Here is a 20795-nt window from a genome sequence, read left to right on the forward strand (position 1 = left end):
TCATGATTGACAGCTGTGCGTCCGTTGGTGTGCTTGTGATCAGTGGCCCTGCTTGCAGTTTGGTTGGACGAGTGTATGGGAGGTAACTCAATACTGCGGCTACACTTCCCATTCGCTACCAGGAAGACTTGTGCTCCAAATGATGTCACCAGGGCAAGATGGCAGTGTCCGTACCCGGGATAGTTTGGCTTTATTTTTGTACAGTGGTAGGCAGTGGAGACGCGTTCTCCATCTTTATATACAGTCATCAGTAGAAACACATCCAGAAGACTTTGATGGCCTGTTGATACAATTGCCATGACTCTTGTTGTCTGATTAGCCCTAATGTGAGCTGACAGGTTGAGACATAGTATTATGCTGACTGTGGTATTTGTCAATTTGAATCTACATCTGATGCGTAATTAGTAGAAAAGTATTTTTAAATTAATGGTAAGATGACTTCAGAATTGTGTTCACAAGGCTAAATTCAAGACAGACCTGTTCAACTGTCTTACCAGCATGAGACTGGTAGCATTTTTCATCAAATGCATGTAGCTCTGGTCTTTGTGGTGGTGATTAGTGATCCTCAGCAAGTCCCTGTGCCCCTTCCAGACCAGGTTTAACCCTAACTAGCCCCCAGCCCTGTCATGTTCCAGTTAGATCCTCTCTCTGTGGTCTTTACCTCTGCTGCTTCTCCCAGGCCCCACCTTAATAAACCCGCCAGCGTAAATGTCACTGGCTTCCACCTTCACGTCAAAGGTCACTGTCAATAAACCTGTGTGTGTGTTTGTGTGTGAGAGTGTATGTGTGTGTGTATGTGTGTCCCAGGAAGCCCTTACCGTGTGTCCATCAGATGCAACTTTGCTTGGCTCCGCTCAGCCGTGCTTCTCACACACGTCTGTCACACACAGAGGGCTAATGAAGGCCACAGCCGCTCTCATACATGTTGATGCATTCACCATCAGCACCAGACACTGCAGCTTTTCACTTAATTTACACCCACATTTACACTTCCAGCTCAGAAATTGGATGGGACATTGATTTTCTGTTGGAAGGCGGAGGGGAGGGGCGAAATGCACATATTTTTGCTTGATGTCAACTAAATCAACCATAAAAGGTAAATTGGATTTTTGTCCAGTGTTGGTACTTTCAGAGACAGGGTTGTTGGTTCAACTTCTGGCCTGTAATAACCCTTCTCACTTTCCTCTGCAGTGACAGTGAAGAAGAGTATGTGGACAGTCTCAACGGTGTACCCTCAGGGACAACGGCTCACAGACAACACGCTGAGAGCAAGGTTGGTTTCAAAGCAGTGAACTTCTAGGTTTTAACTTTGGCCGAGTGTGTTGATTTCATTACAGACTACCTCTGCAAGAGTAACATTTCAGTCAGATTAATAGGAATAGCCAGCCTTTAGTTTATGGATGCATATAGGTTATATTTGAATTGTCTCAGGCTTGTTTTAATTGTGCCGGTGTTTTTAGACCATCATAAAAAACTGTTTCTGAATACTTAAAATACTGTTTACAAACTATCACTCAGTTATTTAAGCAATAGGCCCGTTTCCACTGAAGAAGTTCCTGGTACTATTTGGGGAGCAGGAACTACTACAGGAACGTCCTCTCGCTCGGCCCTCTCAACCGCTGTGTCTCCACGGAGTACGAGGAAGGTTCCTGTAAAGTTACGGGCTTTGGATGTGACGTAATCGTTGCGCAACCATTTTGACCAGGGCGACATAGGGATGCCGTTAGCTGTAGCCGATAGCGGTGTCTGTAATAACTCACTAAATGGCCCGTGAAAATAATATTTTTTCCAGCGGATGTCTTAGTTAGAACATGATTGAGCTAACTGGAGTAGTTTCATGTCGTGTCCGACAACGGGAGGCTTTTAACAGATGACGTCCTGATGTTAGCTTTGCTGCTTCTGCGGCCACTGATGCTTTCTAGACATCGCGATTTCCCATAACTGAATAAATACCACACATAGCAACACAAAACTGCTTTGCTAGCTCAATCATGTTGTAACTAAGATATCCACTGGAAAGAATATTTTTTTCACGGGCCATTTAGTGAGTTTTTTTTACATGGCGGCAGAAGCTATATGAACGAGCTAACCCTCGTCTGCTGAGTTTTAAAAATGCTGGCTATTTTGTTGCTTTCTGTTGTCGTCACATCCCTCCTTGAGTACATCCATTTCGGGGCCGTTCTGAGTACCTGCTCCAAGGCAGGGACTTGTTTAGCACCTGTAAAAGTTCCGGAACTCTGTCCTTCGGGGGTGGTTCCTGCGGTGGAGACACGCACCAACGGCACTGGCCCCGTAAAATTACCCCGAAGTTCCTGCGGTGGAAACGGGCCTAATATCACACAAGGGGAAGCGCTGTTGTGCTGAATATTGGCATGGCTGTGATTTGGTTGTAGGCACAAGGCGTCAGGCTTTCCTACAGCAGTTCTGCAAGCGCCATTTATGAGTTAACATTAAGAAGAGACAACAGATTATGATTGGTTGTTTATTTAATGATTTATTTGGCTCCACAAGCATAAATAATGGACAACTAGACTGGTAATGGACGGTTGCCAAGCATAACACACTAGCTTGCTACTCTGTGTACACTAGCTCTTGTGTCGTCTACATTTATCTGTATGTTTCCATTGACTATGCAAACAGTGAGATAAAAGTCTGTTCACAGTCGCTTTGATGGCATACGTGGGTTAACAGCTTGATTGGACAGTCATTGCAACATCTTGTGATGTCATATGCGCATACCTGGAGGTTTGCAGTGAAATGTCCAGGGTTCTTTCCTTACCTTCATCCTTTTCTGACCACCATTCACAATTTAACTCAAATGTAATTTGTGAAAATATGTTCATTCTTGCAGTGCAAAGTTTGTTATGACAACTTAATGTAGGTACAATGTGATGTTAAGCATATTCAGGGTAAATTGTTTCTTATGTAGGAAAGAATCTGTGGAACTATCTTACAAAAAAGTGCAGTCAGAATTTAATTTAAGGCAGAAGATTCTTATGTTCACAGTTATTTCCACATACACTACCACAGTTACAGAACCAGGTAGGATTAACAGTAACACTGAGAACAAAGTCTGTGTTGTGTTCCATGGGCCTCATACAGTAATTTAAAGAATATACTCTGGAAATGTTTTTAGTGTCTATATATTTAAGGAAGGAACTGTAGATATGAGAAGTTATTTGTTGCGAGTTGATTCATGTACTTTTGTCTTTTCATACCACTGCAACTCTACAACCAGCTCTACTCTCTTGTGATATTCTAAGCCTATGTGAGTTGTTTGATTTTTTTAACCATAAAGGGTAATGTAGTAATTGTTGAGGTTAATGTGATTAGTCAGCTTTAGGAGTGTTCGTGTAACTGTCTTCACTCCCTTTGCTCTTGCATTTACAGTCTTTGTTAAGTGTGGTTGTCGGTGCGCCTTCTTTTTCATCTCCTCTCTGAACCATTAAAATCAATAGGCCTGGACCCTTGCTCTTGTCCATATCAAGCCACTCCACAGGAGGACATGGCAGCTCCGACCTCCAGAGAGATTCAGTGTGTCTGTCAAAAACAGAAAGGAAAGAGAGGGACCTTTAAAGATATTCTTTCTCCCTCTGTTTCTCTTTTTTTTCAGTGGAGGAGAGCTAGGTAGAAGGTGGAGACGAAGAGAAGGTTGTTGTTGTACATGTAGCCAGGGAGCTGTCAGGACCCTTACTCTCAGATCCCCTTAAGTTTCCCCGCTCCAGATTCGCTAAATGTGCCCATCAGCTCCTTCTGGGCTCATCGCTATGACAGCCCTGGCTCCTCACGACGTGCTATGTCACAAACCAAAGGGTTCATCCCCCCTCTCCTCCCTGCAAGGCACCGTGTGATCAAACCTGGCACTGATCAAATCCTACCTGACCCCATATACAAAGGGAAAGAGGCAGAGAAGAAGGAGGGGTATGGTGGTGGTGGTGGTGGTGGAGGAGTGCCGTCTTTGATGTCACTACAAACGATGGTGCAGTTGGGAGGTGTCACACATACGCACACATACACACTTATGAGTGCAAATGACTACACGCACACACACACGTCATACTGTAAGAGTGAATCAGGGCTTTCAGACAGTGATTGAACAAAGGCGGCATGTGCAAGCATCTGTCAGAAGTAATATCCGTGCTGAGAAGCATTCACGTTGGAGTCGGTTGAACACGCTCAGGTGAATTATTAAAGCGCGGGGTGATTTGTCTTGTCGCGTTAAACTGAGCACACCCTGTGATCATGGTGTCATTATGAGCTGCGTTTCAGGAAGCACAACATGTCAACCGCTTGTGTTACACGTAACAGCTGCTTTTCATCTCTGTCTCTAACTTTTCTGTTCTTTCAGTCCTACAGGTGTTCACTGATCTCGAACACAGCGGCGCCATCAGCAGAATCCAACAGAAAACAACATCATGTTCTGGCCCAAGGTAGCAGAAGTTTTCCTTTTTCACACCCATGCAAAACTACAAAAATCTAATCGACCATTAATTGAAGCAGGAAGAACAACTCGATGTATGTACATGCTGTTGATCAGAAACAACTATCCAAGAAGTTAACAAGCTTTGTTATTTTTTTTGTTTTGTTTTTTCTTTCAGAACTTGACACTCCTGAATTGGTTATAAATGGAAAATGTTAATCATTCAAGTTGTTAAATATATCACAGTTTTCACTTGTGCATACACAAAGACACTTTTACATAAGCCTGTTAACTCCCACCAGTAGCTTCTAAATAGGGATTTGTTACGTGCACTTGTCAACTCTGAGGTGCCTGCGTGTACTTCCTCCTGTTAGACGATGAACAGCATGAGCCCTGGGACCGAGGGACGAGAGGAGAGAAAAGGAGGTGGAGGAGGAAGAGGATGCTAATGAAGACCCAGAACTGCTCCTCCTCTTCTCTGCAGCAGCGCATAGAGTCCCTACAGCGTCACATTGACATACTGCGAAGTGCCAGGAAAGACGCTGTGCTTTCAGCCAGAGAGCTGCGAAGGGCCAATGAGAAGATCACGGCACAGCTCGACTCCCTCACTGAGAAACTCTGCAGCAGCCAGCAGCTCACACAGGTAACTTGGGAAAGAAACAGGGAAATGAGTAAAAGGGAAAGCCAGTTGTAAGTGTTGGGAAGTTTCTTATTTTTCTGTCTTTGTCTTTCTTTTTGTGGTTCTTTTGGGTTTGCTGGGGGGCTGAGAGTGCAGCAGTAGCAGGTCCTTTGCCCTTATCATGCTTAATAAGTGTGGCTGACAGGCCTACCCTCGCCTGTGGAGGTCAGCACCACGGAGCAGAAGTGAAGACGAGAATCTCCCTCTCTCTCTTTTTCTTTTTCTGACTCTGCTCTTGTCTCGTTGAATGTTTCAACAAGCCAGTTCTCCACAACAATCTGTGTCACTAGCAGTTACATTCCTCCAAATATGTGCACCTGTGTGCACAGACACACACAAGGTGACTTTTTTTCATAGAGTCCACTGCCACACACCCATTTAGTTATTTAGTACCTTCCTCCAGGTAGGAAACTCTTAGACTCAGTATAGACTATAAATAAAACACCAAGCACTTTGGCCCTAAACAGTACCTTTCCTGCCAGGGCCTCCTCATACACACCAACATATGTATACACACATACACAGACACACTAATACACACACACCTATACAGATACAGTCGTTAATCGTACAGGCAGGAGACTTCTTTAGTTGAATCCAGAGATAGCAGCAGCCAGCGAGGGCCCACTGGAAGCCTGATTAGGCGCATGTGTCTGTATGTGTGTATATTTACTGAGTAGACTAGTACAGATGCAGTCTATTGGACATGTACACACAGGTCAAAGTCCAGCCCTCACAGTGTTGCTTCCTAGGAAGTGGCCCTTGTGCTCCCACCCAGGCATCTGATTGCCAAGGCCCAACGAGACCTTAGACTCAGACACAGCAGTAAAGGCACACGTGCATGCACACACATACACAAACACACACTGTTGCGTGAAAGAGTGGACAGAGAGGGAATTGTTGTCTTCCTGTTTGTTTCCTCTTTCCTCCTGCAGTATTAATGCCACTCCACCAGAGAAAGTTGGAGCCGACTGACTGGGCAAAGCCACGTCTTGTTGCCCTCTCTGGAAAGGGCAAGAGGTGATGGACTTTGGGCTTGTTCCAGCCGGTCCTTGCCAACTCTCCAACTAAAACTCTCTGCTTGTAATTGGCTTAGGACAGCCTCCACAGGGGCCATCATGTGAGAAGTAGCATGGCAGTTTCTCAGAAACTTGTTTGTGTTGCTGTGTCTCCCTGATCCTCCAGCCATTCTGTCCTTCCCTTGTTACTTCCTTCCTTACCTCCTTCCATCATTAAGTCTTATTTCCTTATTCCTTTCTTTCTTACTTGCTATACAGTGTGCCCCATTTTTTATTACGCTTTCCTCTGTGGTCTTTGTATAAGTTTGGATTTTGAGAGTCTACCTGTCTCAAAGGAATACTTAACCCTCAAAATGACATTTTGTAAATCAGTTACCCGCCCTGTGTTACATTGAATTCGTGAAGAAAACTTCCTTGTATGCCTCCAAATATTGCAGACATTCTGGATGAATTAGAGTAAAGGGGGGAATATGTTTAACAACAGCAAAACTATATGCTCATGCAGTATAATCCAAGTCTCATTTATCCAGACTTGCAGAATTGCTCAGTACTTCCTAAACACACACTTTTGCCTAAACCTTACTATTGAAAATATGTCTACATAGAAGCTGAATTTAAACTCTGCTCATGCATGCCATTGAGTTGCCCAGGAGCGCTCCTTGTCCGTGCGCGAGACTGTTTATGTGGAAATGTTATACATAGTATGATTGTACCAAAAATGCATTTGCTTAGGCAATGTTTTATTCACAAATTTGAAGTAAAACAGGGTGAGTAGTTGATATGCAAATGATAATTTTTTGGATGAAGTTTTCCTTTAATAGCTGCATTTAATAGCTAACAATATTTTGCTGCCCAAAATCTATACCATGAGAGAAAAATAGACGTGCAGTGAAGAGGTGTGACGTGCTTTCTCGTGCTGCACTCAGCTCTTCATGTCCCTGCTGATGGAAAATATGTTCAACAGCATGGTGACACTTTCATCACTTAGTCACCTGCTGCACAGTATCCTAGCAGATGTCAAGATGAGCAGGATGAGCATGATCAGCAAAAGAACGTAACCCAACTCCTTAGACCTGCAGTGTAGAAAGTTTGGGATGTTTCCCTTTCTTCCTGACATGTTAATTTTAAAGGATGATTCCTATTTATGACAACTTGAGTCTTTGGCAATCACAACTATGGTAAGTACTGAGGGTCACAGTAGGTCACCGTCATTTTCTCTTTCAAATAATTTCCTCTTACCTAGAAGTCCATTAAAACCAGTCCTATTATCTGACCAGCTGTGTTTTTTCACCTGTCTGATGTCAGGTGATGTTGCCATATTCCTAGATCTTAACAGTTACCTTTGAGCTCTAGTAATATGGCAACTATTCCCTCATGTAAATGTTACTGTTGCTGATACAAATAGTGGCTAAAATCTACGAAAAAAAATTACACAAGTTGTAATGAACTGGAATTATCCTTTAAATTGGCCTAAGGAGCTTAAAAAAAACCTCAGGTGGCAGGTGAAGCGTACCCTCTTATTTCTACCCAGTCTTACTTTTGACAGAATGTGCTCGCCATGCGTATCATCCAAATACAGGATCATTTGGTTGCTTGGATAATCTACCTCACTCAGTCATTACTTCCCCCATTTTCTCCACTCTGCAGTGTACTGTGACATCGCCTTGCAAATACACCATCCTTATCTCTTTATGTGTGAAGTGTCCTCCCCTCCTCTAACATGTAAGGGGCTGGGATTATCACAGGATTAGGGGGTGCAACAGACACAACTGACTGAATTTAAAAAGCTCAAGACGTTATTTAAATTTTAATGATAGTTGCACTACAAATCACATAAAAAGTCAGGCCAACAGGATGAATACAAAGTGACTGAGGAACTTATATAGTAAGACATTAGGCTAGTGTTTGATTCATGTTGACAAATTCATTTTGAGTTTTTACATGTGTGTATGTGTGGCTATTTCAGCAGCCTGTGTTTCCTTATTTATCCTGCTAATGATTGAGTATCTCTTGGAACGGCATCAGTGAGACCTCTACTCATATGGGAGAAAGAGGTGTCCTTTTTTTCCAGCCTAATGGACCACCAGTGTATCAGTCCATGTCAGTGTCATCTCTCACCAGGGCTGAAAATGGCCTGTGAAATCAAAGCCTGTCTTACAGGAAGTGTCAATGCCACTCTTAATTCGTGCACCACTGCCACTGCAGCCATAGCCCCGCTGCTCATTCTCCACACACCCCTCCTTCGCTCTATCACTCCTACTTCTCTCTCTTTCACCCTCTCTCGGGATATAGCATGTGCGTCTTCAACAGAGCAAAGGAAACCTAAAACAAGGGGGATTCTATTAAAAGGTGTCAGCCAGCAACTAGATATCAATAACCTCCATGTATGCAGAGCAGAGAGCAAACCCCTGGGAATCTGCGGTTTCACTCGTGTGTGTGTGTGTGTGTGTGTGTGTGTGTGTGTGTGTGTGTGTGTGTGTGTGTGTGTCTGTGTGTGTTCCAGCATTTACCCGTTGTGTACAGCATACATCTTCATGTATCATATCTCCTATTTGTGCCATTAAGCATTCTTAATGTTTGAAATGATACCAGATCAGCTAATTGTGGCAGTATTGAACCAAACTTACTGAGACGTGTTACTGCCCCGTATTTTCTTAATAAGCAGGCAAAGTGCTTTTTTGAGCTCCACCGCACACATGTGGTTAAAAGTGTTCACCTTAGATGCTTATGTTTAGAATCATTGATACACTGTACATTGTACATGATCAGCTAGTGCCATTATAGTTCATCACTCTAAACCCAACCACTCACCAAATGCTGAACTCCCTCCGTCCCAAAGTGCTCTCAGATTCTGCAGGATGGCTTTATTATGCATGCCAATCACAGTGAGAATTAGGCCCCATTGACCAGGCAACGGCATCATCTGTCTCCTAATTAGCATAAAAAAGGAAATTTATCACAGACCAGATATGAAAGCAGAGCCTGCAGCTCTCTTGTGGCTAACACATACAGTATTTCCAACATATTGTGTTTACTTTGTCTCTGCGTTTATCATATTCATGTAATCTGAATTTAAAATTAAGACAGGTTTAAAGGACCAGTGTGTAGGATTTAGGGGGATATATTGGCAGATGGAATATAATATTCATTAGTGTATAATCACCTGAACAGAAGAATCATGTTTTCATTAGCTTAGCATGAGCCCTTCATATCGACATAGGGAGCGGGCCCTCTTCCACAGACCCCACCATGCTGCACTGCCATGTTTCTACAGTCGCCCAGAACGGACAAACAAAACACTGGCTCTAGACAGGGCCTTTCACATTTTTACAGTACCTGAAGGCCACTGTAGGTTCTCCTACACACTTGGAAAGGAAGGGTTGAGTGGATGGGGTATTCCGTTTGTTGCAGTCTGCAACCTCACCACTAGATGCCGCTAAATCCCACACACCACTCCTTTAAAGGTGAAGTGTAAGATATAGGGGGATTTGGTGGTGTCTAGCGGTGAATTGTCTACCAGATTTCCTTCAGTGTCTATTCTTCAGGAAGTGTTTATCCATAGCTAAATTATCCACAGAAATCTCTTCTTCTCCAAAGCAAACAGACCAGGCGATCAGAGACGCTAAAAACACTTGATAAAGCAGTTTCACGTTGCAAATCAGTGCAGCCCTGACACTATTTGGCATCTCAGGGCTCCCCCACAACATGCTATTATTTTGTGCTCACCTTTTTTAGGTCCAGGCGTTAAGTATATTTTTACCATAAGCCATATTATCTGCACAGGTCGATTCCTTTCCAGAACAAACAGACCCACGTTAAAATCCATGTATTTCTGATACAGTCCGACATGTCACTGCGGACGGGTAGTCCAACACATGCTAATGTGTGGTCACCTTTTTTCTCCGATAACATGAGATCCAGACGTTCAGGGTGTTTTCACCAGGAGCCGAATTATCCACAAAGATCTCTTCCTCTTCAGAACAAATGGACCACGTGATTTAAACTGCTAGAAACACAGAGGAAAGCAGTTTCACATTACAAATCTGTTTAACTCCAGCGCTGCACAATACAGTTGGGCTGCTTACTACAGTGGCTGAAGCGAAAACAGATATGGCCTTATCTGGAGCCATCATTTAGTTTGTCCGTTCTGGGTTACTGTAGAAACATGAAGATGCAACATGGCAATCTCCATAAAAGAAAACCTGCTCCCTTCGTACATATGAAGGGCTCATTCTAAGCTAACGACAACACAAAAATTCTTATTTTCAGATTATTATACACTAAAGAAAACATACTTATGCTAGATTCCATTTCTGTCAATATATCCCCCTAAATCCTATACACTGGACCTTTAAGTCAAAGGATTTTTTTTCTTACAGTAGTAATACGTTTTTGCATCATGAAACAGAGGAAGCTGGTATTACATTTGACCCAAAGTTCTTTAAGTGAACATCAAATTTTCCAGCAGTATATCATGTTTCCCATTACCTCTTACTGTAACTCTCAACATCCTATAACAAAAATGTAGGTCTCCTTGGTTTAATAACAGTGGACAAAACTTTTGTTTTTAGTTCAAGTATCATTAGCAGTAGCCAAGACCACCAATTCTGTCTGTCGGTTTGCAGAAGCTGACCTCTGACCTGGCTGGTAAGGAGCAGCAGAAAAAGGTTCTGGAGATGGAGCTGGAGCAGTGGAGGCAGATCACAATCCCGCAGCAAACTGCACCACCAGCAGCACCAGCAGTACCAGCAGCACCAGTAAACAACACAGAATGTTCCTGCCAGTGCAGGACAGTGCCCGCCCCAGCAAATACTACCCTTCAGGCACTGGAGGCTGAGGTCAAACAACTTCAAGCCAGACTGAAGGTTAGTGGTTAAAAGTTCTGAGAGGAACTCTGGGGTTAATGAATGGCCCTCATGCTTTGTCTTATTGTGCACGCCTTATGAGATAAATCTCTTAATAGGATGATGGTATTAAGGATTGTGTTCATTTCCAATTTAGCGCACTATGAAGCTTGAGTGGATAATACCATGAATAACAAGAAAGTTGTGGAATTTTGGGAGAGTTAACGCTGTTTGGCTCACAAAATATATTAAACAATCTTACACACTTTTTTACTTCTAATTATGCTGTATCAAACAGTCTACATGCATTTACTGTATATTTTTTAGTTAGAAGAAACATTTCCAGGCTATTTTATCAAACATCGATATTTCTGAGTCACTTCAGCTTTAACTCACTGGTTTGAATAGCCTGCTGTCCTTGAGGAGTTTAGAAACTCTGAGAGAAACTCTGTCAAGGATTTACTTTCAAATGATAAAACATAAAAAAACTTAATTCTCAAGCCTTTAAATTTACACTCAACATCACCTGAAATTGCATGTGATTTCGACATGAATTAGCATTTCTTATCATTTGATCTTATTTCGGAGCACCTGTCAGAAAGATGAGAAATGGGGAATAACAGTAGAGACGTGCCCTACATCATAGGGAATGAGGTGTGAGTGGTACCACAGTATTATCACCCTCTTCGCTGCCAGCTCATCAGTGTCACCGAGCAGATTGCTGCTGTCGTTACACAGAGCCGAGGAAGTCATGTCAGGTGACAGCAAAAGGGAAGGGCGAGGGATGCACCGTGGGGGTGCGCGCACCGTGTGAGCACATTGTCAAAAGCTTGTGCTGGTACAGTTCCCACAAGAGACACGGGGCCCTTTAAACCAAAGTGAACATGCACGTTCAAATATCCATCAGTCGAATGATCAGAAGTCCGCCTGTCGTCATGAGCCGTGTATCTTAATATGTCTCATCGTACAAGAGATGCAAACAACAAGATATAAAAGACTAATTTTAATAAGATTAACTAAATGTTTGTGTCGGGATATTTTAATATGTTGGTAAATGTTTTAGTCTTTATATTTATATATATATTCCATTAAAATATACTCAGTAGTATAGGTCTATACATGGTTATTTTTCCTATTACTCCCCTTATCTCATCCACTTTGGAAAATACAGCTTTCCTCTTAACCTCTTTTAGCACCTTCCACCCTCCCGCTGTAACTATAATGAGGAGGCATGCTGTGCCTGACCTGTCATCAGCCGTGTCGTGAAAACCTCCCCCACCCTTTATCACACACACTCAAACACATTAACAAACACACACACCGTGTGCCCTCCCCCCAGAGTGCAAGTGCGGAGGTCACAAGGCAGGTGGCAGCTAACAAAGCCCTGCGAGGCCAACTCCAGGAGAAGGAGGACAAGCTCCGCCAGCTGCAAGACAAGTTAGTCTCACACCTTGTTCTTCATTAGTATTAGCTCTTTTTTTCTTTGTGTTTCTTTCTTACAGTTGCTCTACAGTACAGCTGTTACTTTTCCTTCTTTTTGTCTTTCTGCATCACTCTCTCTGTCTTTGTCTCCGTCTCCCTGTGTGCACGTTCTCTGCAGCTCCCATCTGTAGTGTTTGATTCCACCATGTGGCAGCACTCTGTCTGCTGCACTCCACTTAGGCATGCTTCCCCTCAACGTGAATCATTTGTGAAATTATGCATGTTCTTATGAGCGAGTGAAAAAAAATGACTGAAGGAATTAGTGTGTATGCACATGTGTGCATGTGGGTGTCTTGTGTGTCATGTAGTGTAGTGTTGCGTATGTGGGTAGCTGATGCGGAGTGCTGATCAAAGCAGTGTATTGATTGTTTGTGTGCCGCAGGAGGGACCATTTTGGCCCATGACACTAAAACCCACACAGCATCACTCTGGCCTGTGGGCCACAAGTCCTAATGAGTTACATGGTTCACCTACTGTAGCACTCGTTACATTACATAGAATGTATAGCTATAAACAATTCACTCAAGGAAACTGGAGATTCGAACAGTGTTGTGAAAGGCGTACATCATCATTCTGCATTAGGATCTCATCTTTGAACTGAGAGAAAGGTACAAAGAACAACTTGGCTTTCCTCCCTCTCGTTCTCTTTGTCTAGTATGCTGTGTCCTCTGCCTGCCATTCTCAATAATGCATCCAGGGCATGTGTACTATCACAGCGGGTATGTGTTTGTGTGTGACCAAAGCACAGCGGATCACAGCCAGACAGAGTGAACATCCCTCAGCTGAGTTTCCACGACAGCCTCAGCCGCTCCTCTGGCTCTTGTCACACACTCACTCGCTTGCACACACATGTAACTCGCCATCCCTTCTAGCCTACCACTCCATTTGCCTCCATGGAGGGACCCCTTCTCAGAATGAAAGACATGTCTAGACGTCTCTGAAATATACATCTCAGCACACACACAGGGAGCAAGGCTGCTTCGCCTTAAAGAAGAGAAGGGGGGAAAAAAGAAATGAATTTCAAAGTATACCGGCATGTCCTCAGTCAATATCCGGCACTATGGCCCTGCCTTATTTATGAAGCTGCTTCTTTCATCTTTAGCCCTGTTGTCTATCAGCCACATGAAATGTCCACCCGCACTTCATTCTTAACAACATACACAGAAATGTGCGCTCTCGCTCCCACTTACGCGCACGCACTTCAGACCACTGACTGTTATCATTACAATACACGCATGTTTGATGAACAATATTGCCAACAAGCGCAGAACAAAGGGAACAAACGTGTGAGTGATTGGGATATAGTTTGAGGCTCTTTCTCTCTTTCCACTAACACTCATAAATAGAGATCACACGCTCCGGCAGAAGCACCATATATCCTTCATTCTTTTTTATCCTCTATTCTTTTTGGGGTGCAGAAGAAGAGAACATCTAAAATAAATGTTGTCGATCTAATTGCCATTAGCATTGGGGCAGAGGGAGCTTGCTGGGGCTCTTATTGCTGCTCTCCGTCTTTAAGTCAACACCAGACAGTCATCTGAAAGGTTCAATATGGGTTTTCTCATTAATGGCCAAATCCATGGGGTAACCAGCCAGCGCTACTTCCCCCCAAAGACCTCAGGCTAGACTCCTCTCTCATTTAATTTAATGTCACTCCAATAGGACAAGCTCACATTTATTTAGCCAGTCTGCCCTCAGGCACTCATCCACCTAGGGAGACAGGGACATTTACTTACACGAAAGCATTTGCTCTGGTGTTTCGTCATCTGTTTATTCAAAACACACAAGCCATGGTGCGTGTGGGAGCGAAGAGATCCACTACATCTTTGAAATAAAGAAAACTGCAAAACCATTTTAATTAACTGCATCCTTATGATCTTTATTCTATTTGTTCTAATTCCCCAAGGTATAGACAACCATGAAAAAGTGCCTCATATTTGCCTTTTATGAAAACAGAATAAAACATACTAACATATTGAGCTCACTTAAAACAAGGCCTCGCTGTAATGTGGCTGTGCAGAATGCCGGAATATTAAACATGTCAATAAGGCAGGTTATGGAGAAAGGAAATGACACGTGGTGCATGTTTTGCAACAGTTAAGACATGAATAGCTTACAACACAGGGACTCTTCAGGGAAGTATTATCAGTACAGTACAGCACACAAATAAACAGTATTTTTTGGAGCGTATTCCCTTCATAATCAGTCTTTCCCAAGCCGAGTCCCCCCGCTGCCGTGTTTTTATATGTGACTGGTGTAACGCTGAGCTGAAAATAATAAACATTTAAATACTTGATTACAGTCTTTCAAGTAGTGTCACTGCTGATTCTAAATGCCGTTTGTCAAAAAGCACTCCCCAGTCACACTTAGTGTGGCATTCCCCGCCAGAGCACTTGTTCTAATATATGCCAGTTAGAATTATATATGCATCCTTATTTCACCCCCCTCTACTTACCCAAACAGCATGCCAGTGTATTTAGTTGTCATAATGAGCTGTCATGCTTGATGCACTGCATGGGGACACTGTGCCTGCCAGCTTTGTGTGTGTACGCATGTGTGTGTGTGTGTGTGTGTGTGTGTGTGTGTGTGTGTGTGTGTGTGTGTGTGTGTGTGTGTGCATGCGTGTGCACATCTGTCTCAGTGTGTCTGCATTTTCTCAGCTATGTAGATACTGCATGTGAGTGTGTTCCTGTTTATGAATGTAAATATCTATGTAGAATTCTCACTCATTTATGCTTTATACCATTTTTGTGGGGTTTTTTTTGTTTGTTTGTTTGTTTTTTGTGTTTCTAGGACGAGCCACACGGAGCGAGATGTGAATATGAAAAGGCAGCTTGTGGAGGACTTGAAGACAAGACTGAAGTTCCTGCAGGAGATGGAGAAAAGTTACCGTGGGCAAGTGGAGGAGCTGGAGAAGAAGGTACACAAAACACACCACAGAAAATTAGGTATTGCGTTGCTCAGCATTTCTGTTATCCTGGATATTATGTCTCCTGGATGACTAAAAGGGAAAAAAATGCATTTTAATTACTGTTACATTAACCTAGAGAATAGATTTTACTTGATGTTAAATGTATGATTTGTGTGCCTTAATCACAGCAGAACTGTTGTGCCCCCACTCCCTTGATTAGCTTAATTTTTTTACCTCTCTCTTTGCTCCAACTCTCTACAGGTGAAGACTTTATCAGAGGAGGCCACCAACAGGAAGGCCCTCATTGATTCTCTAAAGAGGAGACTGAATGTTGCCACCACAGAAAAAAGCCAGCATGAGGCCTCCTGCAAAAAACTGAAGGAAGACCTGGAAAAGAAGGTAGGAAACAGGCACGGTGCCACAATTTGTTTTGTGCCACAGCACTTTGGATGTGAGAGGCAAATATAGTTCAGTTGTTTACATGTATAATTAACTCCTCTGTCCCTGTGCAGTGTTATGATACACTGCTGTTGAAGGTGAAAATTGTCGTCATATCACATCACAGTTTAGCAGCATGTAATCTCAGAACCCATTGGCTATCACTGTGACCGCAACGTGGTCTCTGGAGGCAACGGCCAATGTTTCAGGGATTCCAGTGTAGCCAGTATCTGGGTAACAAATATCTGGGCCAAGACTCTCTCTTCCATGTGAAGGTCATTGTTTACAGTCTGGCTAACAATGCTATATACACAGAATCCTGATACTGTATAAACAGATAAATTGGAAAAAAGGCTAATAAAAAGCTAAATGGTCATCAGACAATAACCAGAAGGTTCCAAGATTGCATTTCTGCCAGCTTTTTTTCCACAAAGACCGCCTCATATCGTTAGGATAAATGTCAGAGAACATATAGAAAACGACATGTAAACGTGTTGTCTTACCTTACTGGTGTGCTGCCATGTTTGTTTCCCATCTAGCTCTGTTTTCCAAAGCGCGGCTGAAATATATCTTGCGAGCTTGTGGAAAAAAAGCTTGTTTAGTGGACTAACTTTGCACTTGAAGTATGCCCGTTCACTTACGTTTTAACAGGTCTGACGCTACTATGCGCCCCAGCTGTATCTAGGCTAACGGCTAACATGCTAACCATTATTTTTATGTCACTAGTCACTTGAAACAAATTTAGGACGATAGGAGACAGGTTGAAATAAACTGAAATTTCCCTTTAATGTTGTTAAAATTATTCTGATCGCATCTGATAAATGGACGATCCTGGTGAAAACTGGTGTGGCCTATTCATTCTCGTGTCCCTAGATACACTAGACACACTACCACTAGGATTGGTCAGAAAATTTCAAATTCTAAAATTACCACAAAGGTCTCACCGGCCTAAGCAGACTCTCTGCTTTCTAAAGATTGTTTTCCTTCAACTGACCAGTTCTGCCTGCTGTTTTTCTTTACAGGAGCAACGCATGCATGCCTTACAGGCTCGCATAGGAGCCAGTGAGCAGGCTTTGGCTGCATTGGAACAGACAGCCACTGAGCAAATGGAGGGGTTGACCCAGCAGAGCTCCCACGCTTTGGACAGGCTTCAGAGACAGCTAGGCCAGGCCTACTCCCAGCTGGAGCAGCTTCATTCCTTCATTAAGGTGCTGTACCAAAGGGGCAAGGGATCAAAGTCTAGTGAAATCTTCTGACTGGTCTTAAACCAGTATGGTGTGGTGTGCATGCAAATTCTTCATCTATGAATTGTCATGATACTGTGTGTGTATATCACCTGTAAGGCTGGGTACATTGTTAATTGGGGCGAAGTTGAAGATGGGGGCCTTGGCCTGCTGAAAAGAAGGCTGATGGGTAACAGAATGTCACCTCCTTCTTGGTGCTATGCCAGACAGATACTGTAAAGCAGGACTCACTTCTATGCACAGCACCCTCTCAAGGGTCTGGATTGTCCCAGAGTTGCCCAGGTGGTTGTGGGAATACTCACGAACCCCCTGTCGGGTGCCAATGTGTTTCTATGTTCCCCAGACAATTTTCCTTTTTACACTGCCTGTGTAAGGCGGGAATAGCAGTTATGCTGCCTCGCCATGCTCTATATGTAGTATGATCGCAGAATGGGGGGACAGAGTGATCTTGCCTTCAATCCACCACGGGAAGTAGTGACTGTGCCGAAATGGTGTCTGTATAAATAGGACAGTCTGTGGGGTGGGATGATGGGCTACATAGGTTTGACTTTTTGATGTGATACGCGTGCGACCATCGCGTGAGATTTAAAAAGTAGCTGTTAGCAATTAGATGCAAACTCAAAGAAGAAGAACAGTGGCCATAAACGTCCGCAAATTGGGAAAACAATGAGGTCCGAGGGCTCCTTACCCTCCGAGCAGAGGACGAGATCTGCTGCTACATAACAGGGAGGGTAAATGACTGTTACTGACACATTAGTGCCATTGTTGTTGTTTGGAAAGTTGTTGTTGTTTGGCTGCAGACACACGTTATATGTCACACTGGAGGCCGAGGCTGATGTGTTACATGTCGAGCCTGTCCTGCCTGTTTTGATTCCTCAAACCCACGATGCAGTATGTAATCACACACTGGAGCAAAATGATGCCGCCATCGGTTGGTTCTGTGTAAAAATGCAAAGAAGGCATAAAGAAGGGACTTCATAGTGGCCCTATAGCGCAATCTCTGTGTAAAAAGGCTAATGAGGGGGTTGCTTATACTGTATGTAAGTGAGAGTCATGGACAGGAAGTTCAAAGTATTTAGCCCTCTTGGAGTCTCTGGTTGGGGTCCTCAAGGACTTCAACACTAGCTTGGTGTTTAAACATGGAGTGGGATAAACAGCCTGCTTCATGTAACCCTGAGTCATGTTTTGTTGTTGGGAAAATCTGGATGAGACCTACTAAAATCACAGCTCTGAACACATTTTCCTGTCTCTGGCCTCTGAACAGTTCTTGCAAACTCTCGAAGGACATAGAAAAGGGAGGCAGGGCCTTGCTTGGGCTGTTGTTTTTGGCAGAAGTCACTAAGATAGTCAGAAAAGATCTGCAGTGGCATGTTGCCATGCTGAAAGTTATAAGTATTGTTGGGCTGTCATTGTTGACATGTCTCTTCAATGTTACATGGAGGTTGGAAGCAATCCAACCCACATGTATTTTATGTTCCCTTGGGTGTCTTGTGGGACATCTTAAGGAATTTGGGGTGAGTGCAGTAACTGAATAACAGCAGTGACGGTCTTTATTTCAATAAGTGGAGAGTGTCCAGTTTGATGGCCTCAGGACTTTTTCACTGCTTTTTACAGATGATGCTGTTCTGATGGCTTCATTAAACAACAAAGCACAGTTTTCAGGTGTACAGTGGTTAGGATGAGAGTCAGCACCTATATGTCTGAGATAATGGTTCAGTGGATTGGCCCCTAATGCCTGGGGGCAAGTTGCTGCCACTAGTGAAGACATTCAAGTCTCTCAGTGTTGTTCTTAAAATGAAATAAATGGATTGCCTTACATTCACCCATGCAAGGCACTAGTCTAACCATCAGGTGAAATTGGTATGGTATTGGTAGTTCGGTATGGACTAGTAAGGACACTTATACATCGAATTGAACAGTCAAGTTTGTCCACAAACAGCAGATTGTTTATGGACAATTTGCTCTACCTCTTGAGCTGCAGCAACTCAAGATGGAAAGTGAAATCAACAAGTGAACTGATGTTGTACCAGATTGTTGTAGTACAGAGGGAACTTAACCTCTAGGTGAAGCTCTCAATTTGCCTGGCTGTCAGCCTTTCAGCCCTGTGAGGTAGGTAGTGATTGAAAGAATAAGAGTTGATCATTCGATTACCTAAAGGATGTCCAGTAGGAGTTCAGAGTAGAACCATCGGATTGAAAGGAACAAGCTGAGATGGTTCAGGAATCTGATCAGGACGTCAGCTGGATGCCTCCCAGTGGATTTATTCTGTGAATGTCCAACTGGGAGGAAACCCAGACCCAGAACACACTGGAGGGATTACACAGCCCACCTGGCATGGGCAAGCCCTAGGATCCCCCAGGAGCAGCTTGGGGATGCAGCTAGGTAGAAGGATGTCAACACTACCTTGCTTTACCTGCAGGCACCACAACCGGATCCCCCTTTAGTGTCAGCAGATGGACGGATTTGTAACAATGTGTAAATGTGCCATTATGCATTTGCACTTTCTTCCAGTGAGACACAGGCCACAACTGTAAGAATATGGTGTACCCAATGGAAATGAGTACTATTGTCTTTGTCAAGGCCTAATCCATCACCTTGAGGTGTTTGTGTCAGTCTGTGTGTGTGTCTGGCAGAGACTGATAAAGACTGTTCATCAACTCCGTTTAGCTGACACCTGTCTATCAAATGAGGAAACGGCTTGGCAGAGATAGATAGTGGTGGCAGTGTATTTGCACACACACACATAAATCAAGTGGTAGATCATGGATATGGTTTAGGGGTTATTCTCCATTTCTTTTGTCTTTACAAGCCAGGAATATTAGACATGACTAAAACTGTTCTTGTCCTTATATGGCTCACTTGCATCAGAGAATTGGAGGTGAATAGATCAGATTTTTCCCCCCACAGCTTAGCCTTCTCACATACACACACACACATTTATATAGTGATGAAGACACACATGCATACAATCTACATGTAACCTATGAATAGAGGCTGCATTACAGGTGAAAGCTCACACATATAGAAATGCATAGAAATACAGTTCACGCTTGTATAACTCCTCTCCTCCATTCCCATAACCCAAAGCTGTTGGGGCCATTGTGTTGTTGTTGAGGATTCACATCATTGTTTGCCTCCCCCTGGCTCCTGTGATTCCCTATAAGAACACCAAGCCCTTTGATTGGACTGCCTGACGTCCGGAGGAGATTTACTCTTGTCATGTATTGATCAGGACCGGAGGGCTGCGCATGTGTGTGTGTGGATAGATGTGTCTGTGTGTGTCTTTATGAGCTTGTTTTTTTTGTTCTTTGTGCCTGTATGTACTGTGTGTGTGTGTGTGTGTGTGTATGTATTTGTGTGTGGAGATTTTTTTTTTTTTTTTTTTTTATTGTGTGCCAGAAAACCCTTTTGGCCCCTGCACACGCCCCAGGCTGTAAGCACTGCTGTTGAACTGCTAAACAGTGGCCCTGCATGTAGTGACTACTGCACAACACACATACACACACACACACACACACACACACACAAAGACATACACACTAAAGGTAGTTCTCTTGTAAAGAATATTTTGGCTTGTCATCCCTGCTGAAAAGTTTGGGTAATTCCTTTTTCCTGAAGAGGAGTATTTCTGTAATCATTTGAAATTGCATTAGATCGTAGATTTCAAGTAACCTACAACAATGATGCAACAACACATTTAGAGGTGTTCTGATACTATTTGTGCCTTCCTGATACCAGTTCCGATACCTGAACTTGCA

At 43.3% G+C, this 20795-nt stretch overlaps 1 protein-coding gene across 2 annotated transcripts in view; it reads left to right on the forward strand.

Annotated features, from left to right (window-relative positions):
* cntln (centlein, centrosomal protein) overlaps positions 1-20795 on the forward strand; it is a 112132-nt gene that overhangs the window by 66430 nt on the left and 24907 nt on the right. For both annotated transcript variants that reach the window (XR_007448922.1, XM_049571394.1), the window contains exons 17-24: positions 1192-1273; positions 4349-4430; positions 4795-5063; positions 10744-10983; positions 12302-12399; positions 15238-15364; positions 15617-15754; positions 16816-17001. Coding sequence is in view for 1 of the 2 variants with exons in the window: in XM_049571394.1 (XP_049427351.1) it covers positions 1192-1273; positions 4349-4430; positions 4795-5063; positions 10744-10983; positions 12302-12399; positions 15238-15364; positions 15617-15754; positions 16816-17001 (1222 nt within the window). In the remaining variant the exon portion in view is untranslated. The remainder of the gene's footprint in view (positions 1-1191; positions 1274-4348; positions 4431-4794; positions 5064-10743; positions 10984-12301; positions 12400-15237; positions 15365-15616; positions 15755-16815; positions 17002-20795) is intronic.

This window comes from Epinephelus fuscoguttatus, linkage group LG3 (genome assembly GCF_011397635.1).
Source record: "Epinephelus fuscoguttatus linkage group LG3, E.fuscoguttatus.final_Chr_v1".
Classification (NCBI taxonomy): Eukaryota; Metazoa; Chordata; class Actinopteri; order Perciformes; family Serranidae; genus Epinephelus; species Epinephelus fuscoguttatus.